Source organism: Syzygium oleosum, unplaced genomic scaffold, assembly GCF_021117445.2.
Source record: "Syzygium oleosum isolate NSW1041296 unplaced genomic scaffold, Sole_v2.1 Sole_v2.06, whole genome shotgun sequence".
Taxonomy (NCBI): domain Eukaryota; kingdom Viridiplantae; phylum Streptophyta; class Magnoliopsida; order Myrtales; family Myrtaceae; genus Syzygium; species Syzygium oleosum.
This window is the reverse complement of record NW_026607490.1, coordinates 1,813,246-1,834,213: the sequence shown is the minus strand read 5'-3', so window position 1 is coordinate 1,834,213 and position 20,968 is coordinate 1,813,246. Positions and strand designations below refer to the sequence as shown.

At 38.2% G+C, this 20,968-nt stretch overlaps 2 protein-coding genes and 1 pseudogene across 16 annotated transcripts; 2 read left to right on the top strand and 1 right to left on the bottom strand.

The window, feature by feature from the left end:
• The first annotated feature begins 153 nt into the window (after positions 1-153).
• LOC115688762 (GDP-mannose transporter GONST1) lies at positions 154-8,039 on the top strand. 6 transcript variants are annotated; one of them, XM_056312298.1, is made up of 11 exons: positions 155-461; positions 714-822; positions 1,095-1,203; positions 2,099-2,330; positions 2,452-2,591; positions 3,872-4,001; positions 4,461-4,559; positions 5,131-5,285; positions 5,851-5,967; positions 7,339-7,436; positions 7,515-8,039. In XM_056312298.1, exons 4-11 carry the CDS (start codon positions 2,112-2,114, stop codon positions 7,565-7,567), a joined length of 1,011 nt encoding a protein of 336 aa, XP_056168273.1. In that variant the 5' UTR covers positions 155-461; positions 714-822; positions 1,095-1,203; positions 2,099-2,111; the 3' UTR covers positions 7,568-8,039. The 6 variants fall into 6 exon arrangements, with proteins under 6 accessions (XP_056168275.1, XP_056168274.1, XP_056168273.1 ...); XM_056312297.1 differs by having other exon boundaries at positions 714-925; XM_030614686.2 differs by having other exon boundaries at positions 610-822.
• A 607-nt stretch (positions 8,040-8,646) lies between these two features.
• LOC115688761 (protein DA1-related 1-like) lies at positions 8,647-15,561 on the bottom strand. 10 transcript variants are annotated; one of them, XM_030614679.2, is made up of 13 exons: positions 15,444-15,550; positions 15,145-15,188; positions 13,738-13,893; positions 13,396-13,501; positions 12,263-12,458; positions 11,414-11,534; positions 11,223-11,306; positions 10,351-10,467; positions 10,011-10,223; positions 9,833-9,895; positions 9,602-9,720; positions 9,462-9,520; positions 8,647-9,286 (listed from the first exon to the last, which is right to left on the bottom strand). In XM_030614679.2, the coding sequence occupies exons 3-13, from the start codon at positions 13,837-13,839 to the stop codon at positions 8,964-8,966; spliced, it is 1,503 nt and encodes a 500-aa protein (XP_030470539.2). In that variant the 5' UTR covers positions 13,840-13,893; positions 15,145-15,188; positions 15,444-15,550; the 3' UTR covers positions 8,647-8,963. The 10 variants fall into 10 exon arrangements, with proteins under 10 accessions (XP_030470539.2, XP_056168263.1, XP_030470542.2 ...); XM_056312288.1 differs by lacking the exon at positions 15,145-15,188 and adding an exon at positions 15,232-15,337 and having other exon boundaries at positions 15,444-15,542; XM_030614682.2 differs by having other exon boundaries at positions 13,738-13,887; positions 15,444-15,535.
• A 2,763-nt stretch (positions 15,562-18,324) lies between these two features.
• On the top strand, positions 18,325-20,669 carry LOC115688770 (GDP-mannose transporter GONST1-like; annotated as a pseudogene).
• Positions 20,670-20,968: the final 299 nt, after the last annotated feature.

The window sequence follows — 20,968 nt, the reverse complement described above, 5'->3', positions numbered from 1 at the left end:
CGGGAAACCAAATAGAATAATTTCAATTTCTGGCCAGAAAAAGAAGAAATGAAAGTGTGCTTGTGAGCTTCAAAGCAGCGTTGACCAGTCCGGTCAAACATGGAGGGGAGGGATCTGCAAACTTATATGAGAGAGAGAGCCTCCATTTCCACTCAAACCTGAAAAGCTTCCACCCTTTCTCCTTCCCCTTTTTCTTTGAACGGTCAACGCGCCAAGCTGCTTGGACTCTCCTCCTCCTTCCTCCTCCTTCTCCAAGGTCGTCTGCTTCGATACATCCGCAGGCTGGACGGATCGGAGAGCCGAAAAAGCTCCGGCCTTTGCATCCTCCGTCCTTCGGATTCTGCGGAATTCGACGAGGTCGAGGAGCGCGGCGCCGGTTCCCGGCTCGCCTTCGAGCCCGATCTTCCGTTTCGGAGAGCGCAATCTCGCTCGCTGACGGGGCCGATTAGGAGTTCTGACAGGTTCGGTTCGATTCTTTTCGCGTTATTCGTTTCTGGGTTTTCTTCGGGCAATAGGGTTGATCATTTGGCGATGAGTTTTACTCACTCTCTCTCTCTCTCTCTCTCTCTCTCTCTCTCTCTCTCTCTCTCTCTCTCTCTCTCTCTGTAGTGGCAATTTGCTTCGTTGATCTATGAGCTTAATCGCCTGCTCCGACGACTTCCGCGACTGTTAAGTATGCGAGCTGCTGGTGCTTTTTTTTTATATTTGGACAGGTGATGAAGTGGGCGATTTTGGTATGACTTGTTGATTCGGGAGGATTTGGGTCGGCTGCGGGATTTGTTCCTTTTTGTATCAGTAGCTGGATCTACGTGTTGTGTATTTGTAAGCAGTTTCTGACTCATGTTGACAGTATGGTCGGTTCAATCTTCTTGGGTTAGAGGGACCTCGGTCGTGCTCGGAAGCACTTCTTTAATTATAGATTGATGTAAGTTGATAATCGGATCGATATTGGGGCATCTTGTGTTCTGAATTCTAGTTACAGCTATCTTATTGCGAGAGAGAATGGCGGTAGCGATTTCGGTTTGTGTGCTTTTCGTGTGCAAAAAAATTAGTCAGCTTCATGAGTTCTTTCTAAATGCTGTAGACATCTTTAGGTGCTCCAACAGATACTTTCATCATACATGCGAGAGGGAATCATCAGAGGATATTGGCGCCAGAAACGGAAATCTAGGATAGGACAGGCCCAGTGAGACTTGGTGACAGGTATGCTATCAGTACTGCAATACCTAAACTTCCACTGCACATTGTTTGCTTGACTTAGTTACGATACCTTTTATTAGCCACAGTTTACAGTCGATACTTGGCTTTCTAGAATTTAGTTCTCAGCCATTGATAGAAGAAGGAACTTGGTTTTACTTTTAAGAGGTGACAACTCGAAGTCACTGCTGTTGTGGTCATTTATTAGCTTATTGTTTCTTGTCATCGTCTGTTCTACTTTTGCTTTGTTGCTAGGTTTTGTAAATTAGAGTGTATTCCTTTTAAGTTTTTTCTTTTTTCTTGCTCGTGCCTGAAACATGTAGGTGTATTAGTTTGTAGTTATGTTTCCAGATTGTTGGTGAATTGTAAGTGAAAATGAGTAATTAGCCAATTTGGCATTGCGTGATGTGCACTGTGGAAGGAGGAAAACACAAGAAATGAAGAAAAACAGAATCAGGTGAAACCTGTGAACCGAATTGGATGTGAACGGGTTTAATTGGTCAGTTAGTGTCCTTTTCTCAAGGTCGCTTCCCGGTTTCATAATGAATAATTCCCTACCCAAAAAATTTGGTTTGATGTGGTTTACAATGTAGAGTTGGATTGAACGAGACAGTCCACACCCCCAGGTACGACCCCATACCGTGAACCTATCTTTCGCCTTTAGGTTTTCCGGTTTTTGGCCTCTATCCACCTTGGTCCCTAACCCATCTTGGAACTTATTTAATTTTGCTGGAGTCATAGGCTTCCCTGCTTATTCCTAATCTGATTTCTCATATCGTGTTGAAGTGTTAAATGTATTGCGACTGAGGTGCTTCTTACCTTTTCCTTCTATTCTAAGCTTTGCCTTCCTGGCTATTACTCCTTATTATGCATCAATGATCGTTTATGTTGTTTACTGCAGATTATCACATACAATGAAACCTTTGGAAAATGGGGAATCTGATTTGGAAGGTGGAAGGCTGGGAAAAGACAGAGAAAGAACAACAAGAAGTGGAAGGACATTTAAAATGCACAACCAGGCCTTGTTATCTGGGCTTGCATATTGCATATCGTCCTGCAGCATGATCCTGGTCAACAAGTTTGTACTCTCCAGCTATGATTTCAATGCAGGCATATCATTGATGCTATACCAGGTGGTTTTCCTGCCGCATTAGTTTTGCTTTACAATATTGTCCCCATGTTAGGATATGTGCTGAATATCTAATGGCTTTGTGCTATTTCTGACGTAGCCCATGATTCTCTTTGGAATTGCAGAATCTTATCTCAGTTATCATTGTGTCTACATTGACCCTTTTTGGTGTGATATCGACAGAACCGCTGACTTTAAAATTGATTAAGGTCTGGTTGCCCGTGAACGTAATATTTGTTGGAATGCTTGTTACAAGCATGTTTAGGTATGTTGATTTCTTTTCCGGGAAATTATAGTCTATCACTACTTGGCATTGGCCTACTTTTTTATGTCCTTTTCTTTTCTAAATTTGGAAGTCTCCTAGCATGCATATTAATCCTAGTCATTCAATCAATTAAGATTACATGGCTTACTGAGAAGTAATTGGATCAGCTTTGTTTTTTTTTTTTTTGGGTAAAAAAAAAATGGTCGTGGTCTGTCTGTTTGTACTGTTCTACAGGCAAGCAAAATTAAATTGCAATTCATGGTTGAAATTTTCCTTTCACCATCATTGTCCCTGATGTTTTTCATTAACCATCCTTATCAAGAGGTGTAATTAAGTGTTAAATCTACAATGTCTACATTCCTATGACGTTTTTCAATGCAATAGAATTGAAAGTACGAAATTACTTAATCTGATGTGCGTATGAGATTTTCAATAGTCTACTCAGTATATTATTCTCTGGGTAAAACGCCGCTATCGGTATTTTCTAGGAGTACCTTGTGGCCCACCACCTAATCTTTTGTAACAACTCCCATTGAACATATCCTAGAGAGAGTTTAGAGTACTTGATGATTGGTATGGATGGGGCATATAGGGCGCTGAGATGGTGATTTGAGTTCCTGAATACACAAAGTAACCCATTGTAGGATCCATGTATATGTGAATTCTTAAACCATGCTGCTAATGCAATGCGAACATTGCTCGTCATAGAACATGAAATTTCATATCTCGTTGGATAGTTGCGCCAGAACTCATTAATCTCTTTACTTTTTTTCCCTCCATCTGGTAAAAAATACTGAACTTCGATCTACCATTTTTCTCAGTTGATTTGGGATTACAGTGAGAAAAACCAGGTTTTGGTTTCTATGCAGGGCCATCTATTTTATTTTGTGGACGGGGCAGGGAGAAATTTAGCTTTTAGCATGTGGAATCAAGCGAACCTTAAGTTTTAAAAACCACATATATAATATCGGTATAAATCATGTAGAATTTCTTTGTAATTTGAAAAATTGGAAAAATATTTCATTTCAAGGCACGAAACAGAAAGTACTTTCTTGGGGCTTAATGAATTTATGTATTTTTCTCATAAGTATTCCATTTATTTCCTGTCTTTCACCCCCAAATTCCTGTCACATGGTGTCAATTCAAAACCAGCTGTTTTACTGTCAAATGTCTTCATTAACTTTCCCTCTCTCAAACCAAAAAATTTCATCCATAAGATTATATCAAATTTTTTCTTTCAATGAGTTAATTAAATTGACTTATCTTTGTTGTTTCTGCAGCTTAAAGTACATAAATGTTGCCATGGTTACTGTCCTGAAGAATGTTACGAATGTGATTACAGCAGTTGGGGAGATGTACCTATTTAATAAGCATCATGATAATAGAGTTTGGGCTGCCTTGTTCTTGATGGTATGTTTCTGACTTTTCATTTCATTTCATGGGGACCAATATCAAGATTGACAATTTCCAGTTACAGAGAAAGCTTATAGTTGCATAACAGAATGTATATAAGCTAAAAATTTGTCCACCTGATGGAAGCATTGACTCATGTTACTGAGTTATTTTTTACAAATGTAGCAAGCATTATTCTGGTATATTGAATCTTCTGTTAAGTCCATGAAAGATTGTGGATGTCCATGCATCTTCTATTCACAAACTGATCTGTGAGGCCCTTAATAATTAATTTGTAGCTGCATACTCTTACTGTTGGTTCTTCCGCACTTTAAATTTCCATGACTAGGTTCTGCAGAAATATTAGCTCTTCTGCATGATCATGCTTCATTTTTCTCTTTCTGATGGATTGCTACTTCAAGAAATTTCATGAATTTGGAGATGTATGACTACTGAAAGTTTTGATTGCTTTGGCAGATCATTTCAGCAATTTCTGGAGGGATTACCGATTTATCTTTCCATGCAATTGGCTATGCATGGCAGATTACTAATTGTTTCTTAACAGCGTCATATTCGGTGAGTATGCTCAAGGTTCCTTAATGTCATATGGAAGTTTCAATTACCTATTTTTAGAAGTTTGACATAGAGTGTAGAATTTGCATTGATAATACTACAATGAGAACTATTGAGATCAGATAAACTTTGCAAGTTTCAAATGAAATTTGCAATAGTACTTCTCACTAGTTATTTCAAGTTAGAACTGCTATGGGTTTCCCTGCATCTACTTTTAAAGGTTTGCCAAATGCTTATACAAATTGCTGAAACTTCTAAAAAATGAAGAAAAGACTCCCCGAGCAACCCTCCCAAACAGGTGGGCCGTCTCTAGATGAACAGATGAAATCGCATATTTTGTGCATAAATTAGCCAGATGATAATTTGGTCTTAAGTTGGCTGTAAGTGCAATGAAGTGTGCATAGTGCCACTTTTCTATTATTGTTCCCAGTGGTTGTTAAAACTACACGAGCTTATCCTGAATGGGTTATGGGATTTGTCATCCTTTTCCCTCACCAAAATCTTCTACTTGTTTGAGTTGCCAATTGAAATTGAACTGGTGTACTTATCTATTTACTCGTTTTTTCTAATGCAGCTAACACTGCGTAGAGTCATGGACACAGCAAAGCAAGTCACAAAATCTGGAAATTTGAATGAGTTCTCTATGGTCCTTCTAAACAATACCCTCTCTTTGCCCCTTGGAGTTATTCTTATATGTGTTTTCAATGAGGTGGACTATCTGATGACAACGTGAGTTTTCTCTTCATTTCATGATTATTTTCTTGCCCCGTGATCTTGTTAAAATTAGTTTCCTTTGGTTTATGTATTCTTGATATGTTTGTAAAATCTTTTGCTGATCGGTGACTGAGTTTAAGCTTATATCTTGATTCTCCTTTAGTTTATTGGTTGCCTTCAACCTGGTGGCGATTTATTGTCCTTGAACATTAGCTGGAATCTCATGCGGCTGCATATTGTGTTTTTTCTTTTCACTCTTAAGTAGCCTCTCACTTCATGTCTTTGCTAATTTTTCTCTTTGACGGCTGAATTTGTTCTTTTGACAATGTGTAATGTTGACATTCATACTAACCCAGTGGATACCTTTCACTCGTGATTGTAAGTAAGACGAGGATGTCCTGTCTTATATGAAGAAACAATGTTTTCATGATCTTGCCGTTTGTATTGATTGCAACATGTTATTAAGCTTCTAATTCCTTTATTAATCAAGAAAATGTGCTTGCATGATAGGTGCAATATGTAGTTTTAAACCTGTTATAATTAAGCTTATGATATTTTCTTTGTATATTTAAAATTGCAGGCCTCTTTTAAGGTTACCAACCTTTTGGTTGGTGATGACATTTAGTGGGATTCTTGGGTTGGCTATAAGCTTTACTTCTATGTGGTTTCTTCATCAAACAGGGGCCACCACGTACAGGTTTGAACATCAAATTTGCTCTGTCTGATATCAATACAATATTGTGCTAGCTTAGAGTTTATTGGACAGTGATTAATGCTTGTTATGGTTTACTAAAGAAATCCTGTTTTTGGCCAATAAATAGACTTTAAACAGCTCGTGGGCAAACTGTGGTTTTTTGCACACGGGAACATGGGTATGACTTCCTGTTAGTTGAGCCCTGATGGCTCCCCGAAGGGTGACTAATAAAATTTCTACTCCATGGCTTTAGAAAGAAATTAAGAAAAACATGAACCCCAAGTACATGTTGACTTTAGAAATTTTTGCTCTTATGTTGACATTTTTCATTAGTGTTTCCAAGTCATTTTTAGTTTAAACTCCTGAGTCCTAGTTGGCAAAGTTTTCAGAAGAAGAGTATCTTGTTAATTCAAGTCATGCGTGAATTCTCATATGTCAGTAAAACTGTGCTGCTTCTCGCACCTTTTGTTTCACGTATACTTCTATCAGGTTTAATTCTTCTTGGAACTTTATACTCTGTTTTTAATTAAATGCCCTTACCTTGTGGGCTTGAAAGCTGAACAAAACAATATTTTCAAATATCTTGATCTGAATTTTAGTTCTCTGCATGGTTACATCTTGTTGCATGTAGTTATGTTAGGTTGAGGTTGGAGATAGCTTGCTCTCTTACACTTTTAGATATGCTGATATTTGTAGGTTAAATCTTTTTGCCAACTTGCATGTACCTTCTATGCTCAACGATTATCTAAAATCATTTGCACTGTCAAAATATCATCAGATCTTTTGTCGATTTCAGGCTTTTCTTCTTAAAAGGTTTGTGTATTTTCCAATTTGCATGATCAAATAATATCAAACACTAACACCTATAAATAAGTTTGGAATACTTGGATGATGGCCTAAGTTTCTATTTTTGATTGAGTCTTGCAGTTCTCATTGCTGTTTAGCGTCAAAAAATGATTTGGTTTTAGCAATTTATACAGTCAAGGTTTGGTCATGTTTATGTATTGGAATAAATAAAAAGGGAAGACGTGGGATTCGTAATTACCAACACCATACTTTTGTTACCGGCCAACTATTTAGCTGAAGATTTGTGTTGTCTGATTGGAAATTGTCCCATAATTTATTTGGCTTTTCTCTACTCAAACATCCCCCTGTCTCCCTTTCTGATCATAATTATCAAAAGATTCGAAAACATAAAATTGTCCTTCTTGGTCTTGACCCATGACAGATATGAATATGTGAGTAGAAGATAATTAATTTTCGCAATATGATTTTCGAAGAGGCATATTAATGTGATAAGATGGACTTTGAGAAATGGATTCTAATCATGTAAACAATATGTGGATGATCTCTCATACCAGATGCCATATGCAGCCTTGTAGGTTCATTGAATAAGATCCCATTGTCTATTGCCGGCATCTTCCTATTCAAAGTACCGACTAGTTTGGAAAACTCTGCTAGCATCCTCTTTGGTAAATTTTCTCCCTCTAGTCTTCATTATACCAGGCATAGCCTCAGAATAGCATGTCACGTGGTATTGTGTCTTGCAGGTCTTTTGGCTGGAGTGTTTTTTGCCAGAGCGAAAATTCGGGAGAGATCATAATTCCGAGTTGTTAATCAAACACTTGTTGCGTGGCTATTCTACTTTTTTCGCACACCAAAGATCATCATTGCTGCTTTACACTTTGGTGAGAGGGAAATTAACTACACTCCACTGCTCATCAGCTCAATTTCTTCCTGTTGCTGAGGCTTTGTGCTCTCCTTCCCTTTGCTTGAAAGAGAGGAATTTTGTGGGCTTGGTCAGTCTGGATCTTCTCTGTTGTATTCCGAAAGAGGTTACTCGCTGATTGTTGTATTAGGAAATGTATCAGATCTATACTGTGTTGCTCGAGAGTGACTTTCATCTTGGCTGTATTGATGAAGAGAGCAACTTGGCTAGCAATAGCAATGTAGCAGAAAGCAGACCTTGCCTTGTACATCTTTGCAACAATTGTTTCTGCTGTTTGGTGAAATTTCATGTAGAAACCGCTCAACAGAGAAATGGAAGCATGACATGATCATTATTAATTTCTTTAGCTTGTTCTGCAGATATGATGTCGTGTCGATAACTATGGATGCCATGACATTTACAGCGAGCATTATGTTTGGGAGTGTAAAATATTTTGTATGCAAACTAGAAGGCCTGAACAAACTGCTGGTTCCCTTAGAGCTCCTACAGCAAATGATCACCTGAAATTCTGATCCTTAGTCCTGTTGTACACCCTACGCGAATGAAGCTTTGAGGTTTGTTGTTTGGGCAATCTACGACATTTGCAGATTACCATATGCCTACTTACAAGAGTGTTAAATCTGAGGCCAACTGGCCATCAGCTCAGCTTGGGAAGAAAATATTATGGAGTTTGTGGTAGTTGGAGAAGCGGTGATGCTCTCCTGGTCACCAATAATAATTTGTTAGCGGTTATTGGTTGAAGTGTGCGAATGCCGAAGTTAACTGCTCATAATCCTTAAATCTCTAAATCGTGGGAAGGTGCCGAAGTTTGATTATTCACAGTCCTTCAATATCTACATTGGCAGAACAGACATTGCAATGGTAATAGTGATTCATCATGAACAGATTTATGCCATGCTGGGTTATTAGGGACTCTAAAGATGGTAGCTGAACTGTTTGAACAAAAGCTAAAATCCTGAAGAACTGACGCAGTGACTCCGCAAGAAGACATACATTGGCATTTCAATCAGTTTCTCATGATGAGCCCAGCATTACACGTAGCTGAAAAATCACACAAACATGTACATATGCACTTCCCCGACCCCTTCACTGTTACTTTAGAAAATAGAATGTAGTGTCTTACTATACCTTTGAATCCGACATCTGCTATATAAACGTCAAGCAAATTTGATTGCTGATATATTCGTAAGTTCTACTTATGCTCTTGCTCATGCTGTATCAAGTCACTAACCACTGAAAATCAAAGTTCCACAGACGGCCACTTAATAAATCACGGTGGATAGGTCCCTGTCCGTCGAATGTGATGGAGAGTTTCCCTAAGGCCATGCTTCTCCACTGCCTCGTTTCCTAACCTAAATCCCTCTCCATAGGCCGTTGAGATATCATTCTCTATTTGATGCTTAAAAAACTTGCCAAGTTGTATCTCACAGTCTGACCATTTGCCCTTCTTCGATGTTGATGAAGAGGAAGATGACGGCAATGAGGATGACGAAACATCATATGTGGAGCTTGAATTGATCTCAGAATTCAACCACATATGAGCCAGAACTTGACAAATGCCTTCTTCAACCTCTGGACTAAGGTTAGGATAACCTGAAAAATATTAACATTAGTTCTGTCCCTCGAAAAGTTTTACAGGAAAAGGAAAAACAAATGCAGTATTGACTTTTTTTGGAGTTATGCCCATATCTCTGTACATTCTTATCAAATATGCTGTTTCTATTGCGTTAAAAAAATTAACAGCAGATATCACAGGCTATAGAAGAACCTTCAAGTCGAAGCCAAGCATGCATGATCTCATGAGCAAGGATTGAGCCCGTCAATAGCCTGTTTTTCCGAGAATTATCAGCCACGATGCGATGATCATACAGAAGAATCACTGAGACTTGCAGCAAAAATTCACATTACCTAGGGAGGCCATACAAAATGAGGATTGCAGTCACGTTGCATGAACGAACCAGCTTATGAGGTTCAGTAATCAAATCAATAAATTGGTTGCGTACTCCAACTCTTGCCCCTCGCATAACCTGGTGGATTATTGAAAAGCGATTCTGAAATCTTTTTTTCGTCAAATACAGTCACAATGTACACATTTGATGATAGCCCAATCTAGCCACTATGAGCAAGAGGTTTTCTTACAGTGGGAACACTCCGTCCTTCTGATAAGCATAGTCCTCTAGTTTCATGCGAGTGATGATGTCCCTTAACAAGTTTCAAGTGAGTATGAAAACCAAAAAATGGAAAAAAAAAACACAAGAAATAAAATGTTGATAGTTGGGACCATATTGACCTAGATAAGACTTGCATCAGTACTTACATTGGTTTCTCCTTCCATTGCTTCATTCAGCGCTTGTCTTTCAACCAGGAGTAGAGGAATCTGCTGGTCCACTTTCATATTCTTACTTTTATAGAATCTTTGTATTTCGAGATAAAGAGGTTGACACTCATCGGTATTCATAATCGCAGATTGTAGACACTCTAGACATAGCTTTCGACCATCATCAAGCGACAAGTACGTCGTGTCTCTTGGCTACACAGATTTAGCGTTCTTTCATCAGCAATGATGCGGGGAAAATGAAAAGTGCTCCTTAGTCACGAGTTAATGTCCTACAGTTCTACCAGCAAGCAAAGCAGAATGTTTATGAGTGGGAACTCACTTCCATCCTGTCACAGCTAGAACATCTTGGAGTCCCATCTCGCTCATGTGCTGGGCAATACATTTGCATCCAGAAAGGATGAGCCGCGTACTCCATTCCCTTTTTGTTTATCGGCAGCTATGTGAAGCAAACGAAGGAGACTATTTAAAGGAAGGACAACAATCCACTCTAGAAGTAGCAATTTGGTGACAGGGATACTACACTAAAGAAAAATGTAAAGAAAGTGTCATCGTAGATTTGTCAGTATAGCATTTGCATAACGAGAATATTGAAAGAATCTGACTTATTAACTAGATCATCAATATATGACCAAAAAAGAAAAAAAACTAGATCATCAACAAATAGCAGATGGCTTTGAGTCTGTTTGATATTCGGTGTTTCTGTAACTTTTGGTACCGTAACTGGGGTGTTTCCTGTGCCCTGCAGTGTGGTAACTTGTCTTGCAATAATTAATTATGTGTCTCGGGAGTAAATTAATTTATCCTGGAATGGACACGAGTTTCCCACATGACTTTTACAATGAAGATTATTAGTTGAGGTAAACATCCGCATAGAAAAGCTACACCAGGAAAAGCTCCAAGAGTAAACTGAGCTGCTTCTTGAATTAGTTTTTAACTGCTATGGTTTTCACTTCTTTTGCTTCTTAAGTCTTCTACAACAGGAAAGACTTCCAAAAAGTATTCTCAAAGACCCTTTAAGTCAATTCTTTTTTATATTTTTATCAAAGTCAAAACCTGTCGGACTGTCTTAACGTTTTACAGTCTGAACTTTATACGGAGGATGACACTTTTCGAAGCTCAGGACTTTCACTTGATAATCCTTTTTAAACAACCTTTTGATACAGCACCCAAGTTCAATGAGAAAGTACTCACATAATTCTTGCAAACGTCACATCTTAGATGATGGTGGTCTCTGTAGCATGTTTCATGATAGGGGTGGTCCCCGGACACTGAAAACTACAATATCAATCTTTGGTTATATAGTATGTACTGTGGAAACTAATAGAGTTGAAAAAATTATAGGCCAAACCTCGATCAGAAGTTAAGTGAACATAAAATTTTACCTTACGATCAGCAATTGCAAGACCACATGCGTGGCAGCGAAAGCATTTCTGATGCCAATCAGCATCCATGCACCTCAGGAAATCGCCAAGACCAATCTGACTCTTGCAACCTGCACAGATTCTGAATGATTGATGTTGTAAGTTAACCCGATTGCGAAATAATTCCATCTAAAAACCGGACCTTAGTTCAAATATGAAAACGTAATATAAAATATGCAGGCGAAGTACTGTTACACCTTGCCCAAAAAGAGAAGTAGTGTTACACCAATCATGCATTCACTGCCAGCAGAGCTGCTGAGAACTTATGGTACCGGCAAGTTGATATGCAAATAATTTCTCAAAGAAATTGCTTCAGTACAACAGTAGAACTGACATAGGATCAGATAGCCATATGTTGTCTTGAGATTCAACATATCTCAACACCTGTTCAGGCAGCTTGTGCTCCACTTTACTATATATGAAATTAACAAACAAATTCTTCAGCCCCCTAAATTAGAACTGGATTTATCAGCCACATTTTTATTGCCTCCGTACTGATTGGAAAACTCATCACCTTGACATACACTAGTTAAATGTCATAATCTCAAATTTAATCACAGGAAAAGAGAAGTTACAGAGGAATCCTACATCATCAAGTCAGTATCAAAGCTAAAGCCACTCTATTTTGCAAACTTCTACCTTCCATCTCAATACTTGAACATTGTATTATCTCATATCCTTTTGGATATCTCAGCAATAAGAGAAGTGTTAAACATTTAAAAAAGATAGATACTAGAAACCTCTCAAAATGAAAGATGGATTGGATGTCAAAGATAACCTGAGGCGAGAAAACTCAACAGCTGAATATACCTCGAGCCTGAAGATGAAACTGGATGAAGTTGAAGCGTATTTCCATCGCTGTGTCTAGATCGATCTTCTACATTTAAACTGTTCTGGAGAGCAATTGCCAGTAGTTCATCCTCCATCAGCTGAGCTTTAGCATGGAGTTTGTCTATTTCTCGCAGGGCTTTAGAAGCTTGTTTGTATTTGGATTGATATTCATCATCTAGAGGAAGATTTAACAGACGAATTATGGAATCACTCAATTATCTATGTGAACTTTTTTTATTGATAAGTAAGAAATCATTGTTGCAACAAACACACTAGAAGGGGGACTAATCCTGCATACAAGCCCTCACAGAAAACTACTAGCAAGGATCCCCCAAGAACAAAGAGATTTGTGAGCACTAAAACAAACAGCAAGTTTACTTTCCTTTGACAATCAAATCTCGCATCACATTTGATAACACGAGTAATCTCAAAGACTGAATAGCTATGTGATTTGTGGATCCTATGATTCCTAGCTCTCCATGTACGATAATGAAAGACATCACAAGCTAGCTTATCCAATATACAACCAGAGGATTTGCCTTTACAAAGAGCTGATGACCACTCTAAATCTTCTTCCCATGAGCCAGGCATTCTAGAAAAATTGCATAACTGAAGGAAAGATGCCCATATAGCTTTAGAGAAAGAGCACTTAATAAGTAGATGGTCCCTTGTCATTGTATAAATTGCATAATTGAAAGATAGATGTCCATAACAGACAAATTATGGGAACCACTCAATTATATATGTAGACTTTACATATGTAACTTTTAAACAAATAATAAAGTACATTGGTAGCTGAAAAGAAAAGCATGAAATGGTTATGGTACAAAAAGGTGAACAGATTGCAACTCCAACTCCAGCAACAATAAATAGCCTAAAAGTGATCTTGATGAGTGCAAGTCTCTTCAACATAGAAGAGATTAAGAAAATATGAAATGGAGAGTAGGAACAAGGCGTGAAGACATTCTTTTGTGTATGCTTCAGCACTTTTGCTCCTAAGTCATCTCACTCTTGACATATCAATTACAGAGCCATCACACATTCACCACATTATTGAAGAGATTAGAACCTCTGTGTAATCATTCCATTGAATGTTCATTGTAAATGCTTACAGTTCGGTGATGTATTAATGAAAGTTTTTCCTTTCTGATCTTCTTCTGAAAGCGAAAGGGCTTTTGCATATTCTATATCCTCCCTCTCATAGTCTGTTAACTCGTCCTGCATCCAAATTCTCAACTATGTAAATGTGACGAGAAGTTGCCTTCAAAGAGAATTAAGGACAAAGTCCACAAACTAACAAGAGATTTGCGACATTCTCTCTCTTTGGAAAAATAGCTTTTAATGAAGAATATGACTCAATCATTTCACATTTTTGTCCGATAAATGGTTTATAGAAATAGACGATTTTCAACTTAAGTTAAATGACAAGAAAAATCTACAAAAACCATTTATACCGCAGAAATTTGTTGACTTAACCAGAATCTGTCACCATCAATATTTTGCTGATATCGGCCCCCACGGCCAGGACCTTCAAATGTCCAGGAGAACCTCTCCATGAAGCAAAATGTTGCTAGCCAATAGCAACAAGCACTTAAAGTAAAGACCTGCAGCTGTGAAGACAAAATCTTAGTAAGTGCTTTGGTTCGGTGGTTCGGTTGAACCAAAGCACAAACATCTTATGGTAATAGAGGAATTTTAAAGCTGCCTCAGTGGTCCCAAAATAACTCATAAGGCAGTGGATCAAGCGCTAGGTTTTTAGGCATCAGTGGTATAGAATTACATACATCAGTAGAGAATAGAAGTTCAAGATCATATGTATTGAAGAAAAGAAATGAGGACCTTTAAAAGAAAGGATAATGAGGGTGAAGTAAAAGACGCATAAACTGACTCTATGAATCTTAAAGGGTAACTGACACAAATGGTCCATGAACTTTGACCTAATGTGCAATGTGGTCCCTAAACTTTTAATTTGTTCGATGTGGTCCCTGAACTTTTGGAACATATTCAATTTAGTCCATGGACTGTATGAAAATGTTCAATGTTGTCCCTAAACTTGAATTAATGGCAGGACAACATTAAACATTTTCATACAGTCCAGAACATGTACCAAAAGTCCATGGACCACATTGAACAAATTAAAAGTTCAGAGACGATATTGCACATTGGGCTAAAGTTCAGGGACCACATTGAACAAATTTAATGTTCAAGGACCACATTACACATTGGGCCAAAGTTCAAGAACTATTTGTATCATTATCCCAATCCTAAACAAGTTCGATTCAGTATCCAGATTCTATATGACATTGGATGAAGGAAAAGAAGTGAGAACCCACAAGAACTAAGACCGTAAACATGACTAACAGGTATCGAACAGGAAAATAAGATTTCATGCGCATTTTGGACGTCCTATTTCATGAATGAGTTGAAACTCGCAAAAGTGGTTTCATTCATAGCGAGCCACAGGCCCACAGTGTTGTCCTTGAGTAGGAGGAAATGGATGAAAATAATAAGATTAACGAGAAGTAGCTTAGTTCGATAAATGTCGCCTTCTAGACCATAAAATGCCCTTTAGAAGCACCACCATAACAAGTCTCAACGAAATTAGGAGAGTGATTTTCTATATTTTCTCTAAATTTCATATTTAGCTGAGCTTCTTCCACATCAACAGAAGGGTGATGACAATTCAGCCCAAGACCAACGACATGTTAAAAGAGAAATAAACAGGAAGTAATGAAGTCTCGTACTAGACACAAATCACAAAATGCTCAAAACACTGCAGTCAGATTGCAATAATTAAACGGATTATTGACAGTTCTATGAGTGTACAGATACAAAGAACACAGTGCATCTCAGAAACCCACCAGTGAATCAGCGATCAAACACGAATCTTCAGAAACAGAGGAATCTGAAAAAAGAAGTGGGAAGAACAGAAGCAAAAATCAATGTACCTCAGCAACACTCTCTCTTTTCCCGTTATCAAATTCAAGTCATCCTCTGATCCCCAGAAAAACAAAAATAATTCACGAGGAGAAATATGAACCTGAGTTGCATAAACTATTGAACTCGGTGTGAATCCCAGCCAAAATGGTAACATTTATACAAATATCAAAGATCAATAAGCTGGTGACCCTGAATGCCAGTATGTGATGTATTTACATACCTTGATCAGACAATGGAAGAAGTGAGCTTGTTAGAGAGTAAAGCGAAGAGCAACTTGACTTGAGTGTGGACTTCTTGACGTCCACGCTTTCTTCTTTTGTGAAAAGCAGGTCCTCACCTTCTAATCGGTTTCCACCATGAAACGACAGACTACCGGTCAAAAGCTAGTTTGTCGTTTCAGTCGTATGCACTCTTTTGTGTGATGGCAATTATCTTTCACAGAATTTAGTAACATACTTGCAAAGCATTTGCTCTTATCTCTCTACATTTGTTTATCTCTTTACTCAAGATAATATACGATAAAAGCAAATTTATTAGAGATTTCAACCTCAAACTTTTACCGATAAATTCCATTAAAAGCCCTTTTTCTATTACTAAATGAGTCATAATCGTGTCATATCGAAAGAGCGTGAAAATTGAACTGAAAAGCGTCGAATCATAATTTCTTATGTTTCTTTACTAAGTGAAACTCTTCCTATCTTACAAATACATTAATTTTCCATAGATATAATGAAAATTTTTCAGAAATTTAATTCTTAAGACAATTGAAACTAATTTCGTAAATATCTTACAATCTAAATTTAGATTTAAATCTCTCTTACTTTACAACTATTTTTTATTACCTGAACTGACTAAAAAATTTAAATATATATTTTCACACGTACGGGAATGTGGTCCGCCGATAATAACTATAAAAATGACGTGTGTTTTTTTAGAGTATTATATCCTACTAATAGTAAAGACTGGAGTAATGTTTGAGGAGAGTAAATTTGGCCACAAAAAACAAAGGGAAAATTTCAATTAAGGGCCTCAAGTGGGGTCAAATTCCCAAAAGAGGACCCAAAGTGAACATAGTATTAAATAAGGGCATGAAGTGCCTAATCAGTCTCAAATAAGGATATGAAATGCCCAAAAAGTCTCAAATAAGGACCTGGGTCGCCAGCCGGCCAAAATGTCCGCCGGCCGGCAAGAATGATATTATTCCGGCACCGAAACAGTAACTTTTTTAAAATTTTTTATTATTTTTTCCTTTCTGTTTTTCCTTTTCTGTTTTTTTTCTTTTTCCTTTTCCTTTTCTTTTTTTTTTTCTTCTCTTCCTCCGCCGGCCATAGCCGGGGCCGGCGGAGGTCGCCGGCCTCAGGCGAGGCCGCCCTCGCCGGCGTCGGGCGAGGGCCGCCGTCACCTAGAGGCAGGCGAGGTCGAGCCTCGCCCGGCGTCGGCGAGGCCGGCCTTGCCCGTTCAGCGAGGCTCGACCTCGCCGGCGTCGGCGAGGCGGTCTTGCCGTTGCTTGGCGAGACCGGCCTCGCCTCGCCCGACGCCGGCGAGGTCGAGCCCTCGCCCGGGCGTCGGCGAGGTCGAGCCTCGCCCGAGATCTGGCGAGGGCTCGACCTCGCCGGCGTCGGGCGAGGCCGGCCCTGCCGTTGCTGGTGAGACCGACCTCGCCCAGCGACCTCGCCCAGCCCAGGCGAGGGCGGCGACCTCCGCCGGCCCCGGCTATGGCTGGCGGAGGAAGAGAAGAAAAAAAAAAGAAAAGGAAAAGGAAAAGAAAAAAAAAGAAAAGGAAAAAACAATAAAAAAATAAAAAAGTTACTGTTCCGGTGTCGGAATAGTAATATTTTGGCCGGCCGGCGGGTATTTTGGCCGGCCGGCGATCCATGCCCTTATTTGAGACTTTTTAGGCACTTCGGATCCTTATTTAAGACTAATTGGGTACTTCAGACCCTTATTTGACACTATGTTCACTTTGGGCCATCTTTTGGGAATTTGACCCCATTTGGGGCCCTTAATTGAAATTTTTCCAAAATCAAATGAAAAAGGATTGAAAACGGGTTCTATGCAAAAAGAAAATAAGTTAGGAATTCCTCCTTTCCAACAAGGATTACACGAACATTTCCGGAAATATAATGATAGAAGAACATGGCAGAGGAGGATATGTCCTTTGCTCTCAGCTAATTTTCCACGTTTATGCTTGTACAAATTTAGGTTTACGCTTTCCCAGTTTCTCTATGGCAATTTATTTTGATATGCTCTTTTTCTTTCGAATAACTGATTAATGATGCTTTACGTTGCTCTTACACTGTATGAGCCAAGGACTGACGCAGGGGGCTCAAGAAATGTGAAAAGCCTTATATCCATAGATTCCATGGGAGGGTAATGGTATAAGAAAAAAGCCGCAAAAAAACTCTAAATTATGCTCACTGTGACACATTTACCATTAATTTTGTTTTTGTAACATAAAAAATCTCAAACTATGTCCACTATGACACATTTACCCTCAACTTTTTTTGTGACATAAAAACCTCAAACTTGTACTTATGTGACACATTTACCCTCCATTAAGATTTCGTTATATGATTTTTCAACTAAAACATTATCGTTTTTATTTTACTTAAGCTGCGTGGGCAACAATGTTTGCTTTCTAGCGTCTACGTAGATAGATTTTTAACGGTTCTCATTTATAGTTTTTTTACGGAGGGTAAATATGTCACACAAATACAATTTTGAGATTTTTGATGTTACAAAAAAAGTTAAGGATAAATATATTACAGTGGGCATAATTTAGGGTTTTTGGTGTCTTTACCCTTTGAAATATTGTAAACGCAACTTTAGAAAAACAAATGTAAAACTTAATGGTTATTTTATTGCCTTCTTTATTTGATACATTATTGTCACTCGGTGAGTATATTATAAAACATAATTTACGCATTCATTGTTGGATGATTGACACATAAAATAAACTACACAAATAAACTACACGGGCTTTTTCTGAATTGGTTGTAGGATCTGTCATCCTTTTCTCTCACCAAGCACTTCTACTCATTTTAGTTGCCAACTGAAATTGAACTGGCGTGCATCCATTCATCTGTTTACTCATTTTTCTGATGCAGCTAACACTAGGTAGAGTCATGGATCCGGCAAAGCAAGTCGAAAAATCTGGAAACGTGAATGAGTTCTCAATGGTCCTTGTGAATAATTCTTTGCCCCCTGGGAGTTATTCTTATGTGTGTTTTTCAATGAGATGGACTGTCTGATTAACACGTAAGTTTTGTCTTTCTTCCTCTCATGATCATTTATTTGCCCCATGATCTTGTTAAAACTATTTTCCTTTTGTTTATGTATTCGTGATATGTTTGTAAAATCTTCTGCTGATTGGGGACTGAGTTTAAGCTTATTTCTCGATTCTCCTTCTGTTAATTGTGTCCCTTCAACCTATGTAATTGTCCTTGACCATGAGCTGGAATCTCATGACGTTGTGTGTATCGTGTTTTTTTCACTTTCAAGCAGTTTCTCACTACATGTCTTTAGCTAATTTTGGTCTCTTTGACGGCTGATTGTGTCCTTTTGACAATGTGTAATGTTGACATTCATATTAACCCAGTGGATACCTGTCTCTCGTGAATGTAAGTAAGATGAGAGTATGTCCTGAGTAATATGAAGAAACAATGTTTTCATGATCGTTGCCATTTGTTTCGGTTACGTGTTATTAAGACATGCTTACATGGTAAATGCAATCTGTAGGTTATATCTAAGCTTATAATATTTTCTTTGTTTTTAGGTTATTGCAGGCCTCTTTTAAGGTTACCAACTTTTTGGTTGGTGATGACATTTCGTGGGTTTCTTGGGTTGGCTATAAGCTTTACTTCTATGTGGTTTCTTCGTCAAACAGGGGCCACCACATACAGGTTTGAACATTTTGTTTGCTCTACAATGTTGTGCAAGGTTGGAGCTTCTTTGACAGTGATTGCTGCTTGTTCTAGTTTACTAAAGGGATCCTGTTTTTGGCCAATAAATAGACTTTAAGCGGCTAGTGGATGGATGCGGTTTTTTTGCTCGGGGGAACATGGTTGTGACTTCCTATTAGTTGAGCCCTGATTGCTCATTGAAGGGTGACTAAGAAAATTTCTACTCCATGGCTTTAGGAAGAAATAGAGAAAAAGCATGAACTCTAAGTAAATGTTGACTTCAGAATTTTTGCTCTTTCGTTGACATTTCTCATCAGTTTTTCCAACTCATTTTAGTTTAAAAACCTGAGTCCTAGTTGGCAGCATTATCAGACGAAGAGCATCTTGTTAACTCGAGTCACTTATGAATTTTCTTATGTCAGTAAAAGTGTGCTGCTTCTTGCACCTTTTGTTTAACGTTTACTTCTATCAGGTTTAGTTCGTCTTAGAACATTATACTATGTTTCACTTGTCATGCATGTTGTGTTCTTTATTAGTGCCTTTCCCATCTTGTGGGCTTAGAAGCTGAACTAGACAATATTTTGCAAATCTCTCGATCTAAACTTTAATTCTCTCTGTATGGTTAGCATCTTGTTGCAGGTTGTTATGTTAGGTTGAGGTTGGAGCTAGCTTGCTCTCTTCGACTATATTATATACTGATATTTGTAGGTTAAATCTTTTTGCCAACTCGCATGTACCTTTTATACTCTACGATAATCTAAAATCATTTGCACTGTCGAAATATCATCAGTTCTTTTTGCCGGTTTTAGGTGTTTCTGCTTAGAATTGTGTATCTTCCAAGTTGTATGATCAAATCATGTGAAACATTAACAGTTATAAATAAGTTTGGAATACTTGGATAATGGCCTAAGTTTCTATTTTTGATCAAGTCATACAGTCCTGATTGCTTGTTTAGCATAACAAAATTATTTAGTTTTAACAATTTAAACAAACAAGGTTTGATGCATGTTTATGTGTACGGATAAAAGAAAAAGGGAAGATACAGGATTCAGTAAATTACTAACATCATACTTTCGTTACTGGCCAACTATTTAGAAGATTTGTGAAGCCTAATAGGAAATTGTCCCATCTTCTCTTTGCCTTTTCTCCACTCAAACAATGCCCCTCTCTCCCTTCTTGAGCCTAACTATCAAAAGATTCAAAAACAAAAAATCGTCCTTCTTGGTCTTAATCCATAAAAGAGTTGATTATGAGAGGAGACAATTGATTTTCGCATTTTCACTTTCATAGAGTCATATTGATGTGGTAAGATGGACTTTGAGAAAAATGGTTTCTAATCATGTAAACAATATGTAGATGATCTCTAATATCAGATGCCGTATGCAGCCTTGTAGGTTCATATAATAAGATCCTATTGTCTTTGGCTGGCATCCTCCTATTCAAAGTACTGACTAGTTTGGAAAACTCTGTAAGCATCCTCTTCGGTAAATTTTCTCCGTCTGGTCAGCTTTACTATACTAGGCACAGCCTTAGCATAGCATGACATGTGGTTTTGTGTCTTGCCGGTCTTTTGGCTGGAGTATTTTTTGGCAGAGCCAAAATTCTGGAGAGATCATAATCCTGAGTTGCTAATCAAACACTTGTTGCAGGACTATTCTATGCTTTTCATCTATCAAAGATCATCATTGCTGCTTTTCAGTTTGGTGAGAGGCAAATTAACTACTTTACACTGCACATCAGCTCAATTGCTTCCTGTTGCTGAGGGTTTGTGCTCTGCTTCTCTTTTCTTGAAAGAGAACTTACTGGGCTTGGTCAGTCGGTATCTTTTCCGTTGTATTCCAGA